Raw genomic sequence first — 26,953 nt, 5'->3', positions numbered from 1 at the left:
TGGGCTAGAGTTGATAATAAATGTAGAGTGTCTGAGGAACACCTTGTGTGGTCAGAGCAGTGGAGGATTTGTGCAGTCGAACAGCAATAAAGCAAATGTAAGAATCCACGTTAAATACGGATTGTGCGCGAGTGCTGTGGAGGGAACAGAAAGCAGACTGGACTATAACACGTGTTCTTTTCATTCCAGACAAATTCAACGCCTACGTGACCCTGAAGGTGCAGAATGTCAAGAGTACGACCGTCACGGTGCGGGGAGACCAGCCGTGCTGGGAGCAGGACTTCATGTTGTAAGACTCTTCACATTTCACGCTAACGCTAACTGAATGAAAATCTGCGGAATTAGCGTAGTACATAGACATGAAAACATGGCACACACACACACACACTCCCTTTTGGGAGAGAGGTTTGTGTTTGCAAATGAACTCTCCCTCAGGCTGTTTGTTTAACAGCGTGGATAATCATGGATCTTATCATTCTTTACATCTCGGACACACTGCTTCAGTCCAGCGTGGGGGAATACAGTCAAGTCCAGAAGAATTAGCAAATGGGCAAAAATTTATTATTGCATAAAACTTTTCAGTGTTTCAGATCTTCCTTTCACACAAAATAAAACTACTACTATTTCTCTCTAATAAAATACCATTATGATTTGAGCCAATTGTATTGTTATTTAATATATATATATTGTTATTTAATATATATATATATAAATATATAAAAATACACACACACACATATATATGTATGTACAGTGAGGGAAAAAAGTATTTGATCCCCTGCTGATTTTGTACGTTTGCCCACTGACAAAGAAATGATCAGTCTATAATTTTAATGGTAGTTGTATTTGAACAGTGAGAGACAGAATAACAACAAAAAAATCCAGAAAAACGCATGTCAAAAATTTTATAAATTAATTTGCATTTTAATGAGGGAAAAAAGTATTTGACCCCCTCTCAATCAGAAAGATTTCTGGCTCCCAGGTGTCTTTTATACAGGTAACGAGCTGAGATTAGGAGCACACTCTTAAAAGGAGTGCTCCTAATATCAGTTTGTTACCTGTATAAAAGACACCTGTCCACAGAAGCAATCAATCAGTCATATTCCAAACTCTCCACCATGGCCAAGACCAAAGAGCTCTCCAAGGATGTCAGGGACAAGACTGTAGACCTACACAAGTCTGGAATGGGCTACAAGACCATTGCCAAGCATACTGGTGAGAAGGGGACAACAGTTGGTGCGATTATTCGCAAATGGAAGAAGCACAAAAGAACTGTCAATCTCCCTCGGCCTGGGGCTCCATGCAAGATCTCACCTCGTGGAGTTGCATTGATCATGAGAACAGTGAGGAATCAGCCCAGAACTACACGGGAGGATCTTGTCAATGATCTCAAGGCAGCTGGGACCATAGTCACCAAGAAAACAATTGGTAACACACTACGCCGTGAAGGACTGAAATCCTGCAGCGCGCGCAAGGTCCGCTGCTCAAGAAAACACATATACATGCCCGTCTGAAGTTTGCCAATGAACATCTGAATGATTCTGAGGACAACTGGGTGAAAGCGTTGAGGTCAGATGAGACCAAAATGGAGCTCTTTGGCATCAACTCAACTCGCCGTGTTTGGAGGAGGAGGAATGCTGCCTATGACCCCAAGAACACCATCCCCACCGTCAAACATGGAGGTGGAAACATTATGCTTTGGGGGTGTTTTTCTGCTAAGGGGACAGGACAACTTCACCGCATCAAAGGGACGATGGACGGGGCCATGTACCGTCAAATCTTGGGTGAGAACCTCCTTCCCTCAGCCAGGGCATTGAAAATGGGTCGTGGATGGATATTCCAGCATGACAATGACCCAAAACACACGGCCAAGGCAACAAAGGAGTGGCTCGGGAAGAAGCACATTAAGGTCCTGGAGTGACCTAGGCAGTCTCCAGACCTTAATCCCATAGAAAATCTGTGGAGAGAGCTGAAGGTTCGAGTTGCCAAACGTCAGCCTCGAAACCTTAATGATTTGGAGAAGATCTGCAAAGACGAGTGGGACAAAATCCCTCCTGAGATGTGTGCAAACCTGGTGGCCAACTACAAGAAACGTCTGACCTCTGTGATTGCCAACAAGGGTTTTTAAACCAAGTACTAAGTCATGTTTTGCAGAGGGGTCAAATACTTATTTCCCTCATTAAAATGCAAATCAATTTATAACATTTTTAATGTGCGTTTTTCTGGATTTTTTTGTTGTTATTCTGTCTCTCACTGTTCAAATAAATCTACCATTAAAGTTATAGACTGATCATTTCTTTGTCAGTGGGTAAACATACAAAATCAGCAGGGGATCAAATACTTTTTTCCCTCACTGTATATGTATGTGTGTGTGTGTGTGTGTGTGTGTGTGTATATATATATGTATGTATGTGTATATATATATGTATATGTATATGTATATGTGTGTGTGTGTGTGTGTGTGTGTGTGTATATATATATAAACAAAGCATGTTGCACAATTATCGGTGCCCCCAGACGGACAAGGAGAGACTGAGGGAGAGAGAGCAAGAAGTGAGGGAGAGAAGGAGTAGAACTGATAAAGAGGAGAGAACGAGACCACGGAAGAGCAAGGGAGACAAAGATAGATAGAGACAGACAGACACAGAGAGAGAGAGAGAGAGAGAGAGGTACACAGAGAGAGACAGATGGACAGAGAGAGAGAGAGGGGTACACAGAGAGAGACAGATGGACAGAGAGAGAGAGAGGGGTACACAGAGAGAGACAGATGGACAGATGGACAGATAGAGAGAGAGAGACAGACAGACCGAGACAGACAGACAGACAGAGAGAGACACACACACAGAGAGAGCGGGGGAAAGAGAGAGAGAGAGAGAGGGAGAGAGAGAGGTACACAGAGAGAGACAGATGGACAGACAGAGAGAGAGACAGATAGAGAGAGAGAGAGAGAGAGAGAGAGAGAGAGAGAGGGAGAGGTACACAGAGAGACAGATAGACAGAGAGAGAGAGAGAGAGAGAGAGAGAGAGAGAGAGTGAGACAGACAGACAGAGAGAGACACACACAGAGGGAGAGAGAGAGAGGTACACAGAGAGAGACAGATGGACAGACAGACAGAGAGAGAGAGAGAGAGACAGACAGACAGAGAGAGACACACACACACAGAGAGAGGGAGAGAGAGAGACAGATGGAGAGAGGGAGTTTTTAGGAGGTCTTTTAGCTGCAAGTGTGCGTCTCATACAGTTAGTGTTGAAGCGTAGCACATTGTGATTTCCAGGAACGCACTGCTTCACCTCCTCCACGTGCTGTGTGGATTTTACTGGAAGGAAGTGGACTTTCCGGCGTCTTCCTGGTTTCCATCCCATCCCTGTTTACTTTCAGTGATCGATATCAAGGCCTGTATTTAGATACGAACCCTGTTCTTAATTTTCCTCTCCAGGAGCCGTAATGAAAGCGTGGAAGTTGATGGTTTTTGTGTTTGCCTGTTCTAGTTTATATCCGTATAATCGTATAATTCAGTGTCGCTCGGCTACAACCGAGATCAATCAAGACCACAAGCTATGTGACAAAAAGTAGCTTAACGGCATTGAAGCCTCGTGTGTGATTTCATTTCACTGCTTCTGCTCACAAATAATCACTAACTTCATCAGAAAAGCATTCCCACGCATTTTATTTCACAAATCCATTAAAGACATACTGCAGCATACTTATATTTAATTTTCATTTAAATTTAAATGAAATGAGCTGACCACGCCGACTCTGACCTTAAATAACATCTGCAAAATCATCATCCTCCTTAAACCCTTAATTACCTCCTCATTATATAACCTCTGACCTTAAATAACATCTATATAATGACTCAGTGCAGCTCATGTTAACTTTATTGTTGAGGTGTGACAGGTATTGAGCGCAAATATCTTCAGTGTTCGGAAATACAGAGCAACTATGAAGCCGATACTATAGAGTGCTGCGGTGATGAGCGCTTAAACCCAGAACTGAGTTAGCATTTTAGCACTTCCTGCTCCACAAGCTCGAGATAACTTGTGGGACTACTACAAACGGGACTACAGAGGTTGTCGGGAACGTTAAACGTCATCACGCCGAACAGGAAAACTCATCTGCTACAGCCTCGTTGTGTTTATACTCACGCTCTTGCAAATGGATTACTGATCAAAGGCTCTGGGTTACTGATCAAAGGCTCTGGGTTACTGATCAGAAGGTCAGGTGTTCAAGCCCCAGCACTGTCAAGCTACCACTGTTGGGCCCTTGGGCAAGGCTCTTAACCCTCTCTGCTGATTTGTATAAATGAGATAAATGTAAGTCGCTCTGGATAAGGGCGTCTGCCAAATGCCATTAAAATGTAAATGTGATGTAAATGAACATAGCCCGGAGTTTTCAAACGAAAACGTGGTCTTCAGCGTTTCCAAAAGTCTCCGTTTTCGGAGATACGACCGCGGTGTAGGTCGTTTACAGCCTAACTTCAGCTTTTGACTCCTGCGCTCTATAATGGACTGGACACACGATGAGACGTCACGGAATGTCCAGTCTGTAAGGTCGCGTGTCCATTCTGTGAAGTCATCGTCATCCTGTGTTCATTTCCTAATGCTGTTTTGTGTCTATTCTATAATGAAATTGTGTCTATCTCATCCTTTTGTATTCTAAATCTACTCTATAATGTCATTGTGTCTATCCCGTATACATCCTATAATGCCATCCTGTGTCCATTCGGTAATGTTATGTCTGTGTGTCCTACATACGTTCCATGATGTCAATCTGGGTCATCCTTTATACGTTCTGTTGTCATTCTGCGTCTATTTCATCGTGTCATTGTGTATACATGGTATAATATAATATCGATCCGTGTCTATTCCATAGTGTTATTCTGCGTCCATGTCCATATTACCCCAAGAAACAAATGTCACGCTCCACGTGTGCACGCGTTTGCCTTCACACGTGATTGGTCATGCGAGCGGGACGGACGGGGTTGTATCGTCTCACTCGGTACTACAGACAGCCAACAGCTGCGTGCCTCCTGTTTTTCTGCGGTGCAAGTGGTGAAAGATGACGTGTGTGTGTGTGTGTGTGAAAAATCATTGAGAGAACAAAATTTGCTGGTGGACAATGTGACAACGTTGCAGTACGGATCACAAGTGTTTTAACAAAATACTTTAGACTGATTTAGGCTAGGATTATTCTGCCGACACTCACGATATCTCCGAAAAGAGTATTGATTTGACTGTTGATTTAAACTACAAGTTTATTTTAATGTTCTTGTTGTTGTGTACGACATCGTTTCCATAGTAACAGCTCGTTCACGGGGACTTGTACGGTGGACACTCGGACACGCCGTCCTCCCCCCCACCCCCCCACCCCCGACCATCCAAAGAAGTATAATTATTGATATGCTGATGGTTTTCATGCTAAAGGATGGAATGTTTAAATCTGGTATAACGTTTGTGATCACAGGAATTTGTTTCTCGTTAAGTGTAATTATAAATGGATAAAAATTACAATGTCTTTTTTTTTTATTTTTTTTATTTTAGAAATGGTAAATTATCTGTGGTAGGCCTATAAGAGGAATTAAACACTGCAGGATGTGCTGTTCTAGGGAAACGATCGCTTTGGGAAGGTAACCAGACCTCAGTTTTTCCATCACACTATCCCCCCCCCGTCACCGATTTATTTATTTTTCCGATAACAGTAGGACGCTTTTGTGTTTTTATTCCTTACATCAATATTACATAGCCTATTAATATTTTAAGTTATTAAGTACAAGCAATAAAGTTTTATAGGAGTTGTTTAATATGGAGAAGGCTTGCCTGCTGTTGCACACTCGTTCGAGATAAGCCACGGATCAGTCGCAAACCTCTACATCGGATCGATTTGCCACCATTTATGGCTTAAATATCGATCAGTCGCTTCTGGTTTTGTGGCGGGGGGGGGGGGGGGTGACGGTCTGAAAGGCTCATTAGAGGTTTACAGTCAAAGCAGTCTTATTGATTTTAAAACCTTTCCGTCCACTCATCCTGTTCTTCGTCCTCGCGCTTTTATGACGCGAGCGTGAGTTTTGTGGCGTTATACGGTCGGTGGAACGGCTGTTATGAAACGCCTTCTTTCAGGAGGCAAAATGTAGCTCCCCTGAGGCTGTTTTTAATTAACCGTCACATGCCATTCGGTTGCAGTGGGAGCTCAGGAAAGCCAGATGTCCCCCTGATCGAACAGGTCCTTCTAGCGTCCCTCGCTCTCCGATAAGCGTTACGGCTAACGTAATCAAGCGCACGACTCCGTCCCCTCAGGGAGCAGCGCAGGGAACCAGAGGGTACTCTTAGTTCCTGACTTGGTCAGCTAGCATGAGGATGTGTGTTTGATTGAGACTACAATGCACTTCTGTAAGTTGCGCTGGATAAAGCTATGTGCTAAATGGCATAAATGTGAAATGATGGGTAATTACGAAAAGCCTGGTTCTAAGAACCAATTAGTATTCGAGTACTTGTTCTGAAACACCGGTGAATACAGTGCCTTTTAAATACAAACTAGAAATAAGACAAAAAAAAAAAAAAAAGGAAAACTTGAGCGTGCATAAGTATTCACCCCCTCCAAAGTCAGTACTTTGTAGAGCCAACTTTCGCAGCAATTACAGCTGCTAGTCTGTTTGGGTACGTCTCTATAAGCTTGGGATATCTAGCCACTGGGATTTTTGCCTATTCTTCAAGGCAAAACTGCTCCAGCTCCTTCGAGTTGGATGGGTTCCACTGGTGTACAGCAATCTTTAAGTCATACCTCAGATTCTCAATTGGATTGAGGTCTGGGATTTGACTAGGCCATTCCAAGACATTTAAATGTTTCTCCTTAATCCACTCGAGTGTTGCTTTAGTATTATGCTTAGGGTCATCCTCCTGCTGGAGGGCGAACCTTCGTCCCAGTCTCATATCTCTGGAAGACTGAAACAGGTTTCCCTCAAGAATTTCCCTTTATCCATCATTCCTTCAATTCTGACCAGTTTCCCAGGCCCTGCCGATGGAAAAACATCCCCAAAGCATGATGTTGCCACCACCATGCTTCATTGTGGGGATGGTGTTCTTGGGGTGATGGGTTTGTACCAGACATAGTGTTTTCCTTGATGACCAAAAAGCTAAATTTTAGTCTCCTCCGACCTTCTTCCGTATGTTTGGGGAGTCTCCCACATGCCTTTTTGCGAACAGCAAACTTGTTTGCAGATTTTTTTTTCTTTAAGCAGCGGCTTTTTTTCTGGCCACACTTCCATAAAGCCCAGCTCTGTGAAGTGTACGGCTTAAAGTGGTTCTTAAAGTGGACAGATACTCCAGTCTCTGCTGTGGAGCTCTGCAGAGCTTTGCTGTGGAGCTTTCCTTGCCTGGTTTGCGAGTTTTGGTGGGCGGGCCCCTCTTGGCAGGTTTGTTGAGGTTCCATATTGTTTCCATTTTTTAAAAAATAATGGATTTAATGTTTCAAAGTTCCGGATATTTATTTTTTAAATTTTTTTTATAACCCAACTCCGATCTGTACTTCTCCACAACTTTGTCCCTGACCTGTTTGGAGAACTCCTTGGTCTTCACGGTGCCCCTTGCTCAGTGGTGTTACAGACTCTGGGAGCTTTCAGAACAGGTGTGTGTGTGTGTGTGTGTGTGTGTGTGTGTGTGTGTGTGTGTAAAGATTCTGAGATCAAGTAACATTTAGATTGCCTTTATTGAACAAATTCTGTGACATCTGAAGGTAATTGGTTGCACCAGAGCTTATTTAGGTGCTTCATAGCCTAGGGGGTGAATACGTATGCATGCACCACTTTTCCGTTTTAAATTATTTAGAAATTTTTTAAATAAGTTATTTATATCATTTCACTTCACCAGTTTGGACTATTTTGTGTATGTCTGTTACATGAAATCCAAATAAAAATCCGTTTAAATTTATAGGTTGTAATGCAACAAAATGGGAGAAATGCCTGGGGGGATACTTTTGCATTGAGCCTTTAAGGTTACACTGATGAGAGAGAGAGAGAGAGAGAGAGAGAGACCGAGAGACCTCTGGAACATGAGGACATGTCTACTGGCAGAGTGATGAGCAGTTCTGCTTTCATCCCTCCCTCTGTGTTGTAAATAAAGGAAAGGAAAGCGGCGCGCTATAACGGCAGCGTTTAGAAATCCATTCATTATTTATTCAGTCTGTCAATGGCCTGCAAAGCGCGCGGAGGATGAGACGAAGCTCATCCGCTGAGGGGGACGGGGCAGATGCATGTTTGTTTTTGTTTGTTTATTTATTTATTTATTTATTTATTTATTTATTTCTACATTCTACTGTCAGAGAAACACGGAGAGAAACAGAGAAATTATTTATTGAAGGGTTGCAAAAGAGAATGGAGTAAGGTAATGTTCTAGTGGTGGTGCGAACACGAACAGCAGCCTGCATCCAGGAAATATCGAATCATTAGTGTTCTACTTCCTCTTCATCATCTTCTACTTCCTCCGCCTCTTCTACTTCCTCTTGATCATCTTCTACTTCCTCTGCCTCTTCTACTTCCTCTTGATCATCTTCTACTTCCTCCTTCTCTACTACTTCCTCTTCATCATCTTCTACTTCCTCCTCCTCTTCTACTTCCTCTTGATCATCTTCTACTTCTTCATCCTCTTCTACTTCCTCTTGATCCTCTTCTACTTCCTCCTCTTCATCCTGTGCCTTGTCTTCTTCTTCCTGTAATTCTTCTTCTTCTTCTACAAGTGCATCTAAAATAAATAAATAAATAAATCAATTCTTTATCGTGATATTTTGAGGCACTGGATGTTTGATTTCCGTGAGCCGTAATCAGTGAGATTTAAAAGAAAAAAGGCTTGAAATATTTCACTTTGTGGAATGAATCTATAATAATGTGAAAGTTCCACTTTTTGAATTAAATTACAGGGAAAAAAATGAACCTTTCCACGATATTCAAATGTTTTTTTGAGGTGCACCTGTAGATTTCCTTCGATCCTCTTTCAATTTCTCTTCCCTGATCTTCTTCTTTTTCTTCTTCTTCTTCTTCTTCTTCTTCTTCTTGACTCCCTGCCTCTTCTTCTTCATCCAGTTCCTCTTCAACAACTTCATCTTCCACTTTCTATTCCTCTTTCCACATTTCCTCTGCTTCTTCCTTTCCTTTGTTCTTTTCCTTCATTCTCCTCTTATTATTCCTTTTGACCTTCTTGTTCTTCTTCCCTCTTCTTTTTCTTCCTCCTCCCTCTTCTTCTTGAGCTAGAGTGGAGCTGCTGGAATCTGTCATTTTAGGGTCCCTGAGGATCGCTATCATCTCTGGTAAACGTGTGTGTGTGTGTGTGTGTGTGTGTGTGTGTGTGTGTGTGTGTGTGTGTGTGTGTGTTGCTTGTTATTCCTCCTTGTGATGCACCTGCTGTCTTTGAAAGCTCACGCTCATGTTAATCAGCCCTGCTCTTTCATACAGCGCCGCTCACTCCCGTCCTCCTCCTGCTTCCTTTGTATGATCTCATCTAGTCTTATTATCTGATCTACTACAGGCGGTGCTTCTAGAGATTTCCAGAAAGCGTGGGAAAGCTCGGTTACGCGTGAGGTCATTCTGTAGAGCAAAAATGTTGTTCCGAGATACTCATTTAATTTGTTTTGTTTTTTTTTTAAAGATGGATAATTTTTTAATCACAAATTGTGTTTTTGCATTTGCCAACAACTTAGCGATGGGGTGTGATGAAGCGGAGGTACTGTTACCACCCGAATTATTTCTTTTCCTGAAATGACACATCCTGAAGTCTTTTCTTTCACTTATGCCCAAGCAATTTGCCGGCGATTTACAGTTCTTATTAATTAAAGAAGAATAAATCGCACTGTTATTGAATTTAATATGAAAATAACAATGTTTAAGGTTGTGGAACAGCCATTAAAACTACTTCCTGTTCTCGCTTACATTATAGCAGCTGTAAGCAGTTGTTCCCTCACCAGCCGCTCTCTTCGTGAAGATTTAAAAAAAAAAAAAAAAAAAAAAAAAAAAAAAAATTGTCCTGATGCTGTTCGAGGAACCGCGAGTCGCAGTCTCTGTCCTGAAGACTTGCGTCATTTAAAGCTTTATCTCAGACACGTGTACTCCGTGTTGCAGTGAGATCAACCGCCTGGACCTGGGGCTCATCGTGGAGGTTTGGAACAAAGGCCTCATCTGGGACACCATGCTGGGGACGGCGTGGATCCCTCTCAAAAGCATCTGCTACTCAGAAGAGGTGAGGACGCACACACGCTCTGTTACACACACTCGCACTCTCTCTCTCTCTCTCTCTCTCACACACACACTCTCTCTGTTTAACTGTTGGAGAAATCCTCACATGAAATTAAAAATGAAATCTGACCCCATTTCTTGCTGGGAATATCGAGGACGTTTGCATTTTTCCACTTCTGCACGTGTCGGATGTTTTATCGATCGATTTCATAAAGGTGCACTTCATCCTCCAGGTCCTCTAACTCTAAAAACGCCACAGTCCACGTCTGTGTGATTTGATGTTCTGTTTCACCGACGTTTCCTTCTGAATCCCTCCAGGAAGGTCCCGGAGAATGGACGTTTCTCCACTCGGAGGTTTTGATGAAGGCAGATGAAATCTACGGCACCAAGAACCCGACGCCCCACCGGGTTCTCCTGGACACCCGCTTCGAGCTTCCCTTTGGTGAGATGCCTCCCTTTTGGTATACAGCGTATTTGCGTCGTCTCTGTGAGCCGCATTACCCACACAGCACCACTGCATATACTTGTCAGGGTCACTATCGTTATTATTTCGTCATTTAACAAAAACCCAGTCACTTTCAATCCATGTTCAGTGACCTTTCTATACAACACCAGCTAAGATTTTCCACAGTCAGCCCCCGTTCCTGTTTAACCATAAAACCACGAGCTATTATGGTTCATTAAACTATTAAACTGCACTCTGTGTGGATCAGCGAGCATCTGCTCATTCTTCTTCTTCCGAGTCTGACGCACGTGCTCTTCATCCATGATTTCTTTTTATTTATTTATTTTTATTGATTCGATCAAATGTCATCAAGGTTGAACGAGTTTCCGAAAGTCAGCGCGCGGAAGGAACTCCTAAAGCGACGTGGTAAATCGTGTCTGCTCACCCATCGACGAGGTTCTACACGATTCCTTAAATACAAATGGAAATCGTGGCAGTAATTTAGTCTTTGACTACACCTCTGTAGAATTGTGGGCGGTTCCGAAACATAGTAACCGATTGTTTATCGTTTATATCACGTCAAGATGGTCATGACTTCTAGACTAGTCGCTTGTGGAACTAACGTTTCATCCTTTTTCCTCCATCTCTGCCTCTTCTAAAGAATGCAAAAAAAGAGGTTGAGTACTTTTATTAAACGGTAGCTTTGCCGTTCCTTGTTCCAGTACCCGGAGAGAGAGAGAGAGAGAGAGAGAGAGAGGTGTTGTGGTTCCTGCCACGTATCACAAATCAAAGCTCATGATCACATTGCCTCCTGCTCCTTTCCAGCTTTCCAGACTGCTGTAGGAGAGCCATTTGAACGTGTACTTTGGGGTTGCGTAGGTCTTTTGTTTAAATCGAAAGCTGGCCGTCAGTATCCGATGATTATGTACGTTTCCACCGGATCTCCAGAAGCAATTCTACTCCACAGTCTTTATGCTAACGTTGTTGATATCCAAGCATTCATTGCCAATTAATTTCTTTCTACTTTTGGGTTGCCAGTGGTTATGTGAATCAACCAAGGCTTGAAATTTATGTCCAAGATCTTCTCCCAAGTATCAGCTCTGCATTAAGACCAGTGTATCGAGCGCATACCAGCCATAATCCCAAGCAGCAGTAGAACGTCCTCTTCAAGGTGAAACCGCTAAACCTGGACGTATAGGGAAAGAAGAAGCCGGATGTCCTCTGTAGCTGTTGGACCAAAAATCATTGATTTATTTGCTACTTGATTAAAACCAGCCTCAAGAACACTGATAAATCTGGAGGCATGGTTCTATTTATTTTTGTTTGTTTTTAATGTGAGTGGTGTTCAGTTTGGTGTTGGAAGGTAAAGCTTGGCTCGTTCTCAGTGTTGGGTTTCATAGCCCAGGCTTCGTCAGTGATTGATCCCATTCATAACGCTGCCCTGTTTTATCTGAGCTCTTTGAAGCTGCAAGGGTTTTTTTTTGTTGGTTTTTTTTTTTTTAACGCTCTGCTGTCCTTCAGTGGCTGCCCATGCCTTCAAAGGCTAGTGATGATGAAGATACAGAAACACACAGCATCGATTCACTTTACAGTCTCTGAGCAGGTTTATTAAAGAATGTTTAAACCAGGTGTAATTACAATCTCAGCTCAGGAACGACTTTTTGTGTAGTTTGTGAATAAGGGATAAAAGGTGATGCTGTTAAAGGAAAATAATTAGCGTCGGCGTGATGTCGCGAGGCAGAATGGCTTGTTCCAGTCTGAAGTCGATTATTTCCCTATAACAGCACGTCCCAAAACAGTTTGCCTTCGAGTATTATTATTTATTAAAGAGTGGCACTTCTGAATTTTTTTTAACCATTTATAATTACATTTGGTGTCTTGTTTTTTTTGTTCGTTCCACTGGGAACACAAGGAAAATTCCTTGTAGAACCCACCCGAGAACATTTCGGGTAGTATCCCCTGAAAAATAATTAATTATGGTTTTTCATTATAGTTCTTTGTACCTTTTTTTTTATTATTATTATTCTTATATCTTTTTATTATTCTCAGTACGGTATGGAATTTTACCGACTTACTGGAGCATGTTAAAAAGATTTCTCATCACTCATGTTAACAGAAGCCTTCTCACTGGGTGTATATCGAGCCCAAAATAGTAGGGGAAATAAGTACTGGACTTTTTCTTCTTTACTTCCAACGAGGTTATTCATGTGAAATTTTCACCAGACATTAGTATTAACTCAAGAAATCTAGAAATATAAAGAATTCACAACATTAAAGTCCATAAATGAAGTTATGTGTAATAAAGACTAATGACACAGGGGGGAAAAAAGTATTGAACACGCTAACTGAAATGTATTTAATACTCCGTGGAGAAGCCTTTGTTTGTAATGACCGCTTCGAGACGCTTCCTGTACGAAGAAATTTAATGGGCCGCAGTATTCAGGTGGAAAATTTCATGTAAATTGCATCATTGGAAATATATTCACTGGGGAAAATAAATAAATAAATGTTGAAGCTTCCAATACTTATTTCCCCCACTGTATGTCTTTACCTTTTGGGAATGGGTTTTTTTGGTATGGAAGCAGTTGAGTCCTGAACCTTGACTATCTTAAGAACTCTTAAGAGTGTATGGTAATATTATAGTGCACAGAAATATTTCCAATTTAGATTCTTTTTAAATTCTATATATTATTATTATTATTCTGATGATGAGGATGATGATAATGATTGTGTCGGATATTTCTTCTCCATCGTTGACAGAAATCCCAGAGGATGAGGCTCGGTATTGGTCCAGTAAACTGGAGAGCATCAATGCCATGGGGATGCACGATGAGGTGAGGCACGACAACACAATTTATGAGCATAGTACAGACTGGATTGGTTTGCAGCTGCTTCACACTGCATCTGTGTGTGCCGACATAAACTTTTCTGTTTAAAAAAAATATATATATAAAAGTTGGCCTTATTTTCAAATCGGATACGGACCAATTTATTTTAGCGCCATCAAGTTTGAATCACTTATTTGTTTCGATTATATACCAATTTAACGACGGTTCATCTCTTCAGCTGTGTCATTTCTTGTTAATGACTTAAAAACGTAAACAATGCCATCAATGAATGGTAAATGGTCTGCACTTATATAGCGCTTTTTTTTAACCTTAGTGGTTCCAAAGCTCTTTACACTGGTTCTCATTCACCCACACACACTCACACACCAATAGTAGCAGAGCTGCCATGCAAGGCACTAACTTGCCATCCGGAGCAACTCGGGGTTCAGTGTCTTACCCAAGGACACTTCGGTACGTGGAGTCACGTGGGCCGGGAATCGAACCGCCAACCCTACGATTAGTGGACAACCGGCGCTGCCGCCCCAGTAAGACGGACAAGACTAGTCGTCCAGTTGGGACAAAAAAGTATTGGCACCCTATAACAGGAGGAAGCATTGGTGCGTGTCTGTGGTAGCCAACACGCTGCAATGGCTGAGCTGCATTACATGTTGTCAACTTGTTTGTGGTTTGTTCTCTTTCTTTTATTCATTTTTTTTCTTAAACCTATCGTCAGGTTTAGAGAGAACCCACCACGTTGGTATGATCTCAGCATGTGTGTGTGTGTGTGTGTGTGTGTGTGTGTGTGTGTGTGTGTGTGTGTGTGTGTGTGTGTGTTTCGAGTGGTTTAACATGTTGCATGTTGAAGTGACGTTTTTAATAATTCCATTCCTCTGCAATGAGAAACCGGAAATGACCAGTTTGCTGTGTTTTTCTAGTAAGACGACGTACGCGTAGAATAAACGACGGAGTGATGATGAACGATAGTCCGTATAATTAATAAGAATTAACGGCTGCTGATTATGATTTTGTTTGGGATTGGTTTCTGTCGTGCTCCTTTTTGCCGTGCTAAACCACGCCATACTTTTGGACGTATTTATGAAATACATGCCTGGGTGTGGGTGTGCTTATTCTAATGGCTTTATTTTATTGATTTTATATATTTATTTATTTATTTTTACATCAGTTCCCGCTGCAGGACGATGGAGTAAGACGTCCTCTTCCCTTAGCGGCCTCTCAATGCTGTGAGTACTTGTACATGTAACTTGCACACACCAGGTGGCGCCGTGTAGTCACGTCTGTATCTGTAAAGCTTCTCACTAGAAGTCTGTATGCTTTTTCCATACGCGCCTCACTGCGAGATGTATACAAGTCGGTGTGTGGATAAAAAAATATTACACCGGCGGGAAGATTTTGGTTCAAACGAGTCATTTAACAGTCTCTTTTCACTTCTCTGATGTTTTGATTTACCAGGCAGCTATTTCGGATGGTCCGGCTCACAGAGTATGTAATGATGATGATGATGATGATGATGATGATGATGATTATTATTTTGCCCTAATGCTACGGATTATTCCCTAATGTTTACCCAGAGTACCGTTTAGTGTTCTCCTTGTACTCAACTGGTCAGCTCTGAGGTCTTGAGTTGAAATCAGAGGAACGCGGGGAAAACATTAAACGGTGCCGTGCGGGTCTGGAATACTGCCCCGTTACCCTTCAGTCCGCTTGTTCCCTGGATTCTTTCCTTCAGTCCCTTTGCTTTCCCAGCTTAAGTGTTTAATGTTTTCCTATTTATATGCTTCAAAGGTTTTTCCCCAGTCCCTAGTCATGAGCATTTCATACCGTAAATGGGCGAAAGACACACATTTTATATTTCATTATCCCACAGCACTGTTGAATTCTTGATTCTGAACCGTCGGTCCGAAAGTTTTGGTTCACGTCTATAACGGCAGCACTGACGTTAGTGCCAGCTGTAAGGACCATTAGAGGTTTATGCTTTTATTAATGCGCTCGTTCGAATGCGTCATCGTTTCTGTAGTAACGGCGCGTTCAGAGACGTGCATGGACGACGCGCCACATAAACGAAGTCTAATAATAAGCACGTGTTTAAAATCGTACGAGGCGATATGGCGAAATTTTCCGTGTCGAGGGTCTGTGAGAACAGGAAGTTACTTGTTTCATGGCTGTTGAATGTAGCTATAAACTGATCAATAATAAATCCGTTAAATAAAAAAATGTACAGTAGTAGCTGACAAGTCGCTGTGGTATAAGAGGAATACATCACTTTGTGCTCTTATTGTAAAATGATCAATTTTGCGTTGTATGTCTCCTCATACATCATATACGTCACAGTATTTTCATGAATTGCACATTACTCGAGTAAACGCTCCTGCGAACAATTTACGAAAAAATTCATTCATAACCTACTTGATAAACGAGGCTCACTGCTTCAGTCATCCGTGTACGTTGGTGTACGTCATGTGTCCTCTGTTGTGTAATTTATGTTGTGTGTCTTCCATATTGTTTAAACTCCCCATTTATAAGTACAGGCTGGCATGATATCGCAGCGAGTCCTCCAGCTTTCTGCTCTTTAATGTGATCCTTATTTGCCTTTTTTTTCTTTCTTTTTTTTTTTTTGTTATATTTTAATTGAAATCTCCTTGCATTTTACAAAGTGCTTTTTTTTCCTGAGTCTGTTATATCAACCTCACAGCATTGGATGATCTGGACAGTGCAATGGACGATCGGGACAGTGACTACAGGAGCGAAACGAGCAACAGTCTACCCCCGCGCTACCACACTACGGCTCAGCCGAACTCATCTGTACACCAGTACCCAGTGGGACCACGTTTTCAGCAACACCCCGACTCCTGCACGCACTCTGTGCATAGTTTTGAACTGGACTATAGAGACAATCATCCAAGCAGGTAAAATCCACTAATTCTGCAATGGTGGGATATGAGACACCGTGTAGTACATGTGTTTCTAGATGTAGCGAGGTCTCATATGGTCTCCCGTTTGAAGCCAGAATGATGAGGCTTAGATTTTTGAAATTTGAGCTAAAACAGGCAACACCAAAAATGCCTCTAGTTCCAGTACTTATATAAAACCCAAAGTCCTCTTGTTGTTATGGAGGATTGTCTCTTTAACACTGACTGGTGTGACGTTTTAGTGTAAATGAACTATAGAAAAATGGGGGAAGTTATTACTTTAATTGTTGTTTCCAATTTGTTGTAAATGCCTCATATTGCTGCGTCTTTGCTTTGCTCTACTAACAAGTGTCCTTACAAAAGAATTTTTTAAAATTCTGCGCTTGGAAGAAATTTCACAGATTAGTTCAGTAAACTGGGGAAAAAAGTGCATTAGTTGGACAATCCTTTTTTTATTTTATTTTTTAATGACATTTTTGGATCTGTCTTTTGTTTCAGTTTTAAAATACTCTTGCTTTAGTTGGATATTGTTCATCTAACATTTCATTTTGTATTCCACCGAGTAGAGGTTATTTTTAAATGTTTTGCAGTATTCTTGATCATCTTTTGTGCCTGTTTTTTAATATTGATTTTTTTTTCTTTTCTTTTCTCTTTTTTTATTTTATTTAATTCTTCTTTTTAAAAAAAAAAAAAAAAAATTATTAACCTGCTACTTTATAGAAGACCCTTAAACAAGAGTGGGAGAGTTAGAATAATTCCTGTAGATTCAGGTATGGGTGTAGAGGACTGGGAGGTCAAATATAAAACGTGGGATAAAGGTTCCGTGAACGATTTCCTTGGTAAAGACGAACGTGACTTGGACGTAGAGGATGTCGAGCCAAATAACGTCATTCACTTTGCGAGATCCGGTCAGGATTCCACGATTAGCCAACAGCCTCTGAAAACCAAAGTCAAGACGTCATCGTATCCTGCTTATCCAGAGGGTTACGACACCATCGACCGAAGACGGAGAAAAAAGTTTCGAGACCCGGTCGGGTTTGTAAACGCACGAACGGAATCCAGCGGGGAAGACGCTTTCAATCGTGATATTGCTCTTCTCCGTCAGAAACGGGGAGAACTTGTACTGCGTCAAGTAGCAGAATTGGAAGAAGAGGACGAAAAGATGATGCCTTGCCTGAGACCGTACAAAAATGGCTTGTTCTACAAAACCAGAATGCAGCCTAAAAACAAAATGGAAAACACATTACGTGACTACATGGCATATCAAGAAACAAGACTTGGGCTAAGCATAGACCTTTCTGAAGTCTCCGACGAGATGCAACGATCTGAGGAGGAGTTGGAGGAATTCTGCTCTGAGATCAGTCAGCACTTTAAACGATACAAGAAAGATTCATATTTTCGTGGCTACTGTGACGAGCTTCGGGGATATCATGATAGGAAGACTACAAAGGGTAAAATTGAGGAATGGACCCCAGAAGTAACGTTATCTCCTGTGGAGGAACCCTGCGACGAATATGTCGATCCAATAGATGAACTACAATGTCTAGTGAAAACCGTGTCGGAATATCTGGCTGAAAAAGAGGACGAGATCAGTAAGTACGGTTTCCTGCCTGAAACGAGCAAATCAAGGCTGTCCTCCCAGGATAGTGTGAAGACGGGATCTTTTGGAGGTGAACGAGGCGTCTCCTCTAAGGAGTTAAAAGAAGACCAAGCTATTGAGGTCGAAGAAAGAAATTTGTCTGAACAGGAACCAGGCAAGAAGAATGCCATGAACTCGTTATTTAGCTCCTTCACTGATAAAATTGTCCCAAGTTCAAAGCAAACAAGATCAAATTCTGTCCAGTGTTCAGAAACATCAGAGCATGCTATAGGTAGTTCTGGTTTATCAAAATTGTTCTCGCTTATGACAAAGTCTCGAAGTCCAGCACCAGTAGCTGTGGTATCCCCTACTCAGGAAACTCCACCTGATGAGAGGAAGTTCCTAATGCCTACTCGACCATTGGATGCAAAGCTGCAAGAGATCATTCAAAAGACACCACCCACGAGTAATACCCAGATGCAAAATAATGACATTAAAAATCATAATGTAAATGAATGCCAGCCACCCTCCTCTGTAAGCTCGGAGTTAAAAGATGTAAACCCTCAGGTATTTTTCTCAGAGGGAGGTTTTGATGGATCAAGCAAGAGTTTTTCAGAAGTCAGTAGGAATGAGCTCAATAGGAATCGCAGGCATTCAGTAGATCAGTCGAATGATGTGCAAGATTTCCATCATAGTGGAGATCGGACTAGGACAGCCACTGTCTTCATAGAGACACACGCCAAAACTGACAATAGCGAGAACATATCACAAAAATCCACTGCAAATTTAGGATTATTCAGTCCCTTGAAGAACTCTTTCAGCTCTCTGATCGCGCCAGTACCTCGTATGCCTCCTCAATACCAGACACAAACGGTTTTTCCTGTATTCAGATCAGAAAATGTCAGAGAAGCAACATCTTTAGATGCCTCCTCAGCTGGGAACAAAATGGAAGTTCCTTTCATTGATTCAGACAATGTGTCTACCCAAAGGCCCCCAAAAGCGGAAAAGGCGGTGTTCTCTGGACTCTTAAAATTCGCCTCAGGTGATGATACTGGTCAAGTTAAAAGTTCACCACAAAATACTGTCAAATCAGATCAGACTGCTCCTTCTAAAAGTAACTCTGCATCTAAAGTTTCTTTAAATCTCAACAAAGCCAGATGTTCAGCTCAGAATCTCGCCGAAACACAACCCGTGGTGACTTTAGAGACTAGTTGGTTTTCAAGTCTTTTCAAGACCGTAACAAATGAAAATCTGCAGGCTGCGAGTCCACCAAGCCAGAGGTTAGTGAACCAGAGCTCTCGACCACCTACTGGGTCAAGTCAAAACAGAGTAAGAAGTGAACACCAAAAACCAGTAAAGGAAGTTAACGAACAAATCCATAATATGCAACAAACTCCAAATACAGACACACCCTCTGCAGAACCGAATACTTCTCAGCCAGAAAGTCGAGGATTATTTTCTACTCTGTTTAAGTCATTGTCTTCTGAGGACACGGCAGGTCCTAAAACTGCTATGCACTCTGTAGAAGGAGGCTTGTTTTCTGGTATCATGAAATTTGCCTCTGCTGATATGTCAAAAGGCACACCGTCTAACACAATAGACCCAAGAAATGAGCCAAGTCAAAGAAAAAATCCTGCTCAGACCCATGTAGAAAATCAGCCACATACTCCTCAACGAGCACATAACCCCTCTCCATCAGGGGCCCCTTCTGTATCAGGTAAGGAACCACCTCAACACAGAGACTCCACAGACTGCCAACTCTCTCAACAGCCTCCACCACCTCAGCAAGCATCTTCTCAACAAGGAAGCATTTTGTCTGGTCTTTTCAAATTAGTTTCCAGTGATAATCTCTCAAATAATCAAGCTGACTCATGGCAGCATCAGAATGCAACAAGTGTTCATCCTTCTCATCAACCTTCCAAACAAGATGTTCAAGGGCATCAGTCAAGAATTACAAATGATCCCCTGGACAAACAGAAAATCATAGAGGGACATTCTAGACAGAGTGACGATGCATCTCAACCAGCAAGTGAACATGGTGGCTTTTTTTCTGGCCTTTTCAGATCGTCATCAGATAAATTATCTGCCACGCAGTCTGTATCAACTCAACAGCGATCAAAACCCAACAATTTAAGACAAAGTTCGTTAGAGGGTAAATCTCCTGAGCATGACCCTCCTCTAACACGAGAAGATACCCAGTCAGGAATCTTGTCTGGAATTTTTAACAAGTTAAGAGCTTCTTCTGAAGAAGTGGCACAGAGCAAATTGGCTCCACATGACCCGAAACGACAAGGGCAGTTTGTACTGAATGAGGGTTCTTCTCAAAATGTGCCATCCTATAAACAGCAGACTCAACTACAGGCTGTAGTAAGAGACCAAAAGTCCCCTGATTCAGGGGGACAGTCTGTGCAATGTACGGATCAGAAGTCTTGTGTTAAAACCTCCACAAGCTTGATTTCAAACATTTTTAAAAAGTGTCCAAATGAATCTCCTTCAGGCGCTGACATGGAAATGGGCAAAGAAACAAATGGCCGTGCTATGTTTGCTTCTCACCCAGATGAATGTAATGGCACCGTCATAAATAACGTGGCTGTCTACAATGATGAGAATAATTTGGACCTGAGGACTTTGGCAAGTTATGAAACATCACAACAAATGAATGTGGCCTGTATTTCAAATAGCACAGGTCGTTTGCCACAGATGACGCACTTTCCAGAATCGTCCTTCTCAAATCGTACAAAAAACTTAAACAGCACTGACCATCTTCCATCCTCCCCTCTTGGCCTCACAGTAAAGACACCCCAGCCATACGTAACGCAGATCTACCCCTCTTTATATAATTTCCCAGAGCAGCATGCTTGTCACAATAACTCATTTTATGGACTTGGTCCTAACTATGAACACTATTGGAGCCAAAATTCTGTTTTAAGGGAACAGTTGAATAACCAGTCAATGAGCTATGATCCATGGGAATATAGCCATGCGCCAAGTTTAGAGGCATTGCTAGAATTGTCTCAAAGCTTGAGCATGAATGTGGATGAAAATCAACAGCACTGTTCCACATATGACTGGATGGCATTTAAAAATAGTCAAGAAAATGGCCTTAAGCAGCAAGAATATCACAGGAATACAGCCAACAATTTAAATGTGCAAAAAATGTGGAGCAGCCATAACAGTTTGGATATGATCAATAACTGTGGTTTCTGTATTGAAGAAGGAGGTGCTTTAAATTTAAGCAAAAACGGCGGTGCTAAATTTGGCAGTGGGCAATCATTCAGTGAGGAGAGCTGCTACAGTTTAAATACTGTAGATTATCTTGAAGGATATTATGAGGAACATCCAACAAATTTATCTTGCTCTGCTAATAGAGAAAATATATGCCCAAGAACATATAGACAACCTGCAAGCAATGAATGTTATCCTGGTTTCATTGGTTCCCCTAATGGCTGGAATTATTCTTCTGTAACAACTGCAGATAAAGAGGACTCTGCATATTTTGAAGATACAGAATGGTACCAACAATGGCTCTTACTTCTAGAGCAAGGTATGTGGTGGCCAGCAGATGATGGAGATTGCGGATACTTTGTCTACACTGATCACGAGTATATCTATGCATTGCTGACCGATGGGTCTGGTCAGTATGTCTATGCATGTGCTCCAGAAGATGAGGTGTGGGGAAATGGGCAGATGTCTGATAACTATCCAAGCGCCTTGCTCCACAATGAGATGGTTATTGTGTGTGGTTTCAAAATTCCTCTCAACAATGAGGATGAACTATTCTGGTTTCCCAGACACGATCAGAGTGCGGCTCAGCTTTTAAATGCACCCCTTGACCTGTCTGATGCATATAAAAAAGGTAATGAAATTATGAATTTGAACTTGGAAAGGTTCTCTCAGATGTTTGAGAGCTCTATTCCTGCTCAAGGACAGCAAGCTATGGATTTTTCATCGTATCGATTAAACAAGTTTAAAATGGACACGAGGCAACAGACACAGAATGGATTTGATAACCCGGACTCTCTTCTGGAAGTCCTGGATCTGAGAGTTAATGGAACTGATTGCAATCTTAATAACAGAAGAACCAAAGAACTTCTTTCTCAGAAAGTCTGTATTTCTATTTGCCCAACTCTAACAACACACTCATCAGGTGTTTACAATTGTTACCAGCCTCATCAGAGACGTCGTTCATCCTTTGGATTACAAGTAAAGCATATAGATGACACATCAGAGGAAGAATGGCGAAAAAGAGTTCAGCCTGGAGAGGAACCTCTGAAGAAGCCCATCAACAAAATAGCATCTCTCTTTTCTTCTCTTGTTGGAAAAAGTCAAGAACCAGAGTCGTGCAGAAACACAACTTGCACCAAAACCTTCACAACTGCTATAAATGTTACACATCCTGGAATGATTCCAGAGAAATTTGACAATTCTTCAGTCTCAGAAGCTCAAAGTGACAAGGAGATTAAGGGCATTCTCTCGACAGGTCTCCAAGGTATAAAATCAATGACCATAAATAATGTTTCTTCTCCTTCTGTAACCCCAAAAGAAAGTACAAATCAGCAGACCTCAGAAATGAGGTCCTCTAGAATCTTGCCAAAAATTCCATCATCTGGAAGTGCTCAAGGTGCAACTCACAAGCCTAAACTGGCTAGACAAGTCACTGTGTCTCAGCAATCTTCGTCTATTCCTGACTCGACACATGTACCTGTCAAATCTGTTTCTTCTATAGATATAGGTGAAAAACCTTCAGAGCAGAATCAAGGAGGCTTTCTAAGAGTTTTCAGTAATGCCATAGCAATAGAGGAGCCAAATCAAGAGTCTGTCAAATCCTCTCGATCTGTAACAAAGCAAACAGAGAAAAATTTTAGAAAATCTGTCCTTGATGGAGTAAAAGATTCAAGTACAGACAAAGGCACAGGAATGACTAAACTTCTGGGGTCAGTGGGAGAATTGTTAAACATGGAAAACGGTACTTCTCAGCTGCCATCAAAGGAATCTTATTTGCAAAAATCCTCTGCACAACATCAGTCATTTGGTTCAAGAAATGATGCTGAAGAAACCGGTTATGTTTATAACAGGACTTCAAAGTCTGAAGCGATCCAGAAACCACAGAGACAGAGTAGATTCAGTCTGGGTAGTCAATCAGATGTCCCCAAAGAATCTCAGACACTTCAGGAACAAATGCCTAAGAATGCATCACAGATATTTTCCCCTAATGTTAATAATGGCCTGATTTCAGGGGGTTCTCAATCAATGCCACCAACTAGTTGTAATACATCAGAACCTTCCACCAAATCAACAAGTGGATTGTTTGGCTTTTCCATTGCAAACTTCGGGCGCACAAATAATAAGGAGGAAACTGCATGGAGAGGGCTACTGCCATCATTTAATGATTCCAGTCCACAGCAGATACCATCTCAAAGAGAATCAGCTTCTAAATGTCAAGTGGGGGGTGAATCTGCAAAAGATACAACAGGCAATAGAATCTTGTCTTTGTTTGGCAGTTCCAACACAGAAAAGGCTGCAGTGTTGAATCAAACTACTGAAAAAGCACCTCAAAAAGAGAGATCAAGCATAGGTTTACTTTCTGTGTTTAATGCCACTAGTACTCAACAAACCAGCCCACTACACACTGGACCGTCAAATCAGGCTGCTTCTCCAAAAGTGGTGCCCGGGAAAAATGTTTTGAATGTGTTTACTGGCCCTAATTCACAGCAGAATTCATCACCAACTAGGTCTACCAGTGAGCAAACGTCTCATGGAATTGCACACCAAGATTCTCCAAGCACAGCTTCACAAGGGACAGGATCTATTTTTAGTGGAATATTAGGTGGTCTTTCCACCTATAATGAGAGACCAGTTAAAAACTTATTTTCTATGCTTGGCGGATCCAGCCCACAACCTTCGTCCACCCAACAACCAACAACTGTTCCAGCAGCAGATACTGAAATTCCAGTCAAAGTGCCACCCAAACAGCTGAAGGGGGTTGTTCTGATTGATGGTGCACAAAAACCACAACCTGCTGTAAGTAATATTCAAGAAGCAATTCCTCAAAAACAGCCACCTGGAAAAGGTCTACTCTCATTGTTTGGTGTTCAGAGTCCACAACAGAATACACCTCAAGCAACACCCATTCAGAGTGGATTTTTATCAGGCTCTGCTGGGAATAAAGAGTCAGCAAAAGGATTACTCTCAATATTTGGCAAACCAAGCCATGAGCAAAATGCTGAGACTTTCCTTCAAATAAATGCACAGGCCAACCTATCCCCTGAAGAAAGTTCTGTGGAAAATGAGCAATCTACCAAATCTTCAGTGAAATATATGCCTTCAGTATCTAGTGGCCCAACCCCACAACAACTGGACTATATAGATTCCGTATTACCTGATGATAACCTACCCATTTTCAGCACCCCACATCAAGCATCTTGTATTCCTTTCCCAGCTGAAACTCCAGGTACAGATTTACCATCAATGCTTAGTGAAGTTCATTTTCAATCCAATGATGCACAACATATACAGACTTGTACATCTACGGAAGCTGTGTCTGTTGTTCCAAAGGATATTGCTTCAGCTGTTGACAGAATTTCTGTATCTGTGGAATCAACTAAGGATTTACCCACTGTTCCCATTTGTTCAGGACCTGAAGTCACCTCTCAGAATGCAGCATCTGGTTTGTTGTCAATGTTCAGTGGGTCAAGTTCCCAAAATACAGCTCCTCAAGTTGGATCTGTACTTGGTGGAATTTTTCCAGGTACCACAGGACAAAAGGACATTCCTGGCAAGAGTCTGTTTTCTATGTTTTCTGGCCCTAGTTCAAAATCCAGTTCAGATGCAGAGAATCATAGACCTTCAGCCTCAAAAGGACCACCTGGAAAAAGTTTGTTTTCCATGTTTGGTGGGACAAGTCCACAAGAGCATTCACCTCCAGCATCATTATTGGGAGGCATTTTTCCTGGTGGCATTACTCCTAAAGATGTTTCAGGAAGAGGTCTGCTTTCCATGTTTGGTGCTCCTAGTCCAGCAACACCCAGTCAGACAGAAGAAACATCCAAACCACCCGAAGCTGAAGGACGTTCTAATATTTCCTCATTTTTTTCTCATGGAAGTACTTCAAAAGATGTGTTATTCAGTGAACCAAAGAATCTAGAGTTACAAAAATCTCAGGTTATGAGGTCTGGATATTCTGGAGCTGATCACAAACCAGCTAACACAGTTTCAGGTGACGGTAGTAAACAAATTGAGGGCAATGAACCAATGACTCTCCAACCACAGTCAAAACAACAGAACATTTCTCATTCCATCACTGAAGTAGAGAAAGAAACTATAGAGGGGACATCTACAGCAGATAGCCGGGACATAAGGGAGTCACCTTCTTTTTCTGGACAAGTTAGCAATACTCACTCATGGCCAGAGCAAAATGAAAAACAAAATCTGTCACAAAATGAGAGCCAACCTCAGCCTAAACAAGAAGATATGACTACACAGGAATCTGTAACTGGAGACAAAGAAGGACAACAAAAACCTGCTGATGTGGAGACGTCTGTCTTTGACACATCAGCTGATGTAGTCTCTGGGTTCATGTCTAAAATGTTCTCTGGTGCCAGTGGACCCTCTAAAACATCAAGTGGTCTTTTCTCTTCAGTACAAACTTCATTTTTTAAGTCCACATCCACACTAGGGTCTGAATCACAACAGACAACCTCTCTCTTTGGCTTCCCAAGTAGGTTGCCAACCGACTCTCTAAAAAGTGATCTCCTTGGTATGTTCCAGTCACATCAGGCAGCCAAACCAGCAGAAGCAGTACCTTCAAATTTGAATTTAAATTGTACTCCTTCAACTGAATCTGTTGTCCAAGATCAAAGAGTGTCTAATGATATAGTATCCTCTTCAGGGGACATAAAGTTGACAGAAAATGTCATTAAAACAGAATCAGGGTCGGATCCACAGCCACGGCATCAAGTCATCAAGCCTGATGACTCAATTACTAATTTAACACCTGCAAGTGTGAACCCACCTGAAGTTCCTTCCTTAACTAGGCTAAATAATGAAGTCCTTGGAAGTGATGTAGTAATGGGGAAACCAATTGTCATTATTGGAGAACCTGAAGATACATTGACCGACAAGTCAGGGCCAGCTCAACAGCCTCCTAAATCTGAACCATCGCAGTCCATGTTTGACATGGCTGGTTTATCACCACCAAAGCTTAGTTTCATCACTCAATCCGAACATGCCAGGAAGTGTTTTGGGTCCTTGTTTTCCTCAGCCGCTAGTAAAGGTCTTCCCACAATGCCACAGACGGATGGGGGTGGACTTTTGTCTGGATTCAAGTCATTCTCAACAAGTTTGTTTTCAGAAGAGAAGCCAGTAGCATCAAATAACGAACCACCATCACTGTTTGGAGCAAAAATAGGCCTATGGCAAAAAGAAGCACCTACAAAAAAGCAGACCCCTAGTGATGTTACAGCCCAGCCTAACTCACCACGGTATCCAAAAAGCACATCAAGTGAAACAGACCTTAGCCTTTTGGTTTTGAAGGAAATGAAAGAAAATGTCAATAAAATTGACAATGATGATATACATGGAACTGCGATAGATTTAGACAGATTTGAGTTTGAGGACCAGAATAAAAGCATAGGCTCTTTAGATGACCCCAACCTCCAAATTAGTATGTCCACACTTGAGATAGACAGTCTATCTCAAAAAGAGCAGGAATCTCAGATCCAGCTCCCATCCTCTGCAGCTCTCTCTTCTGGATTACAGCAGGAATACAAGGAGCTTTTGAGTGCAAAAAGGCTAGTAGCATCATAAATCTCTCCCAAACAATTTATGATGAACTAACATCAACATTAGCATTAGTGGTAGTGGCTTCCTCTGTGATGTTTTATAAATCCACTTTTTTGATCAAGTGTGTGTGTGTGTGTGTGTGCATACATATAGTACTCCAATTTTTGTGTCTTGTG

General features: G+C 41.8%; 1 protein-coding gene across 4 annotated transcripts in view; it reads left to right on the top strand.

The window, feature by feature from the left end:
• The window catches only part of unc13bb (unc-13 homolog Bb (C. elegans)), an 84,160-nt gene that overhangs the window by 15,780 nt on the left and 41,427 nt on the right, over nt 1–26,953 (top strand). For 3 of the 4 annotated variants that reach the window (XM_053644709.1, XM_053644708.1, XM_053644707.1), the window contains exon 1: nt 22,004–26,785. In XM_053644709.1, coding sequence (XP_053500684.1) covers nt 22,398–26,785 — 4,388 coding nt within the window. In that variant the 5' untranslated portion in view covers nt 22,004–22,397. Of the gene's footprint in view, nt 1–189; nt 290–10,103; nt 10,222–10,535; nt 10,660–13,422; nt 13,497–14,673; nt 14,732–16,200; nt 16,415–22,003; nt 26,786–26,953 lie in introns of those variants that run through there. The other variant, XM_053644710.1, reaches the window with a different exon arrangement.

The sequence above is a fragment of the Ictalurus furcatus genome, chromosome 16 (assembly GCF_023375685.1).
Source record: "Ictalurus furcatus strain D&B chromosome 16, Billie_1.0, whole genome shotgun sequence".
NCBI lineage: Eukaryota > Metazoa > Chordata > Actinopteri > Siluriformes > Ictaluridae > Ictalurus > Ictalurus furcatus.
Note: the sequence above shows the minus strand (reverse complement) of the source record. Positions and strands in the feature narration are given on the sequence as shown.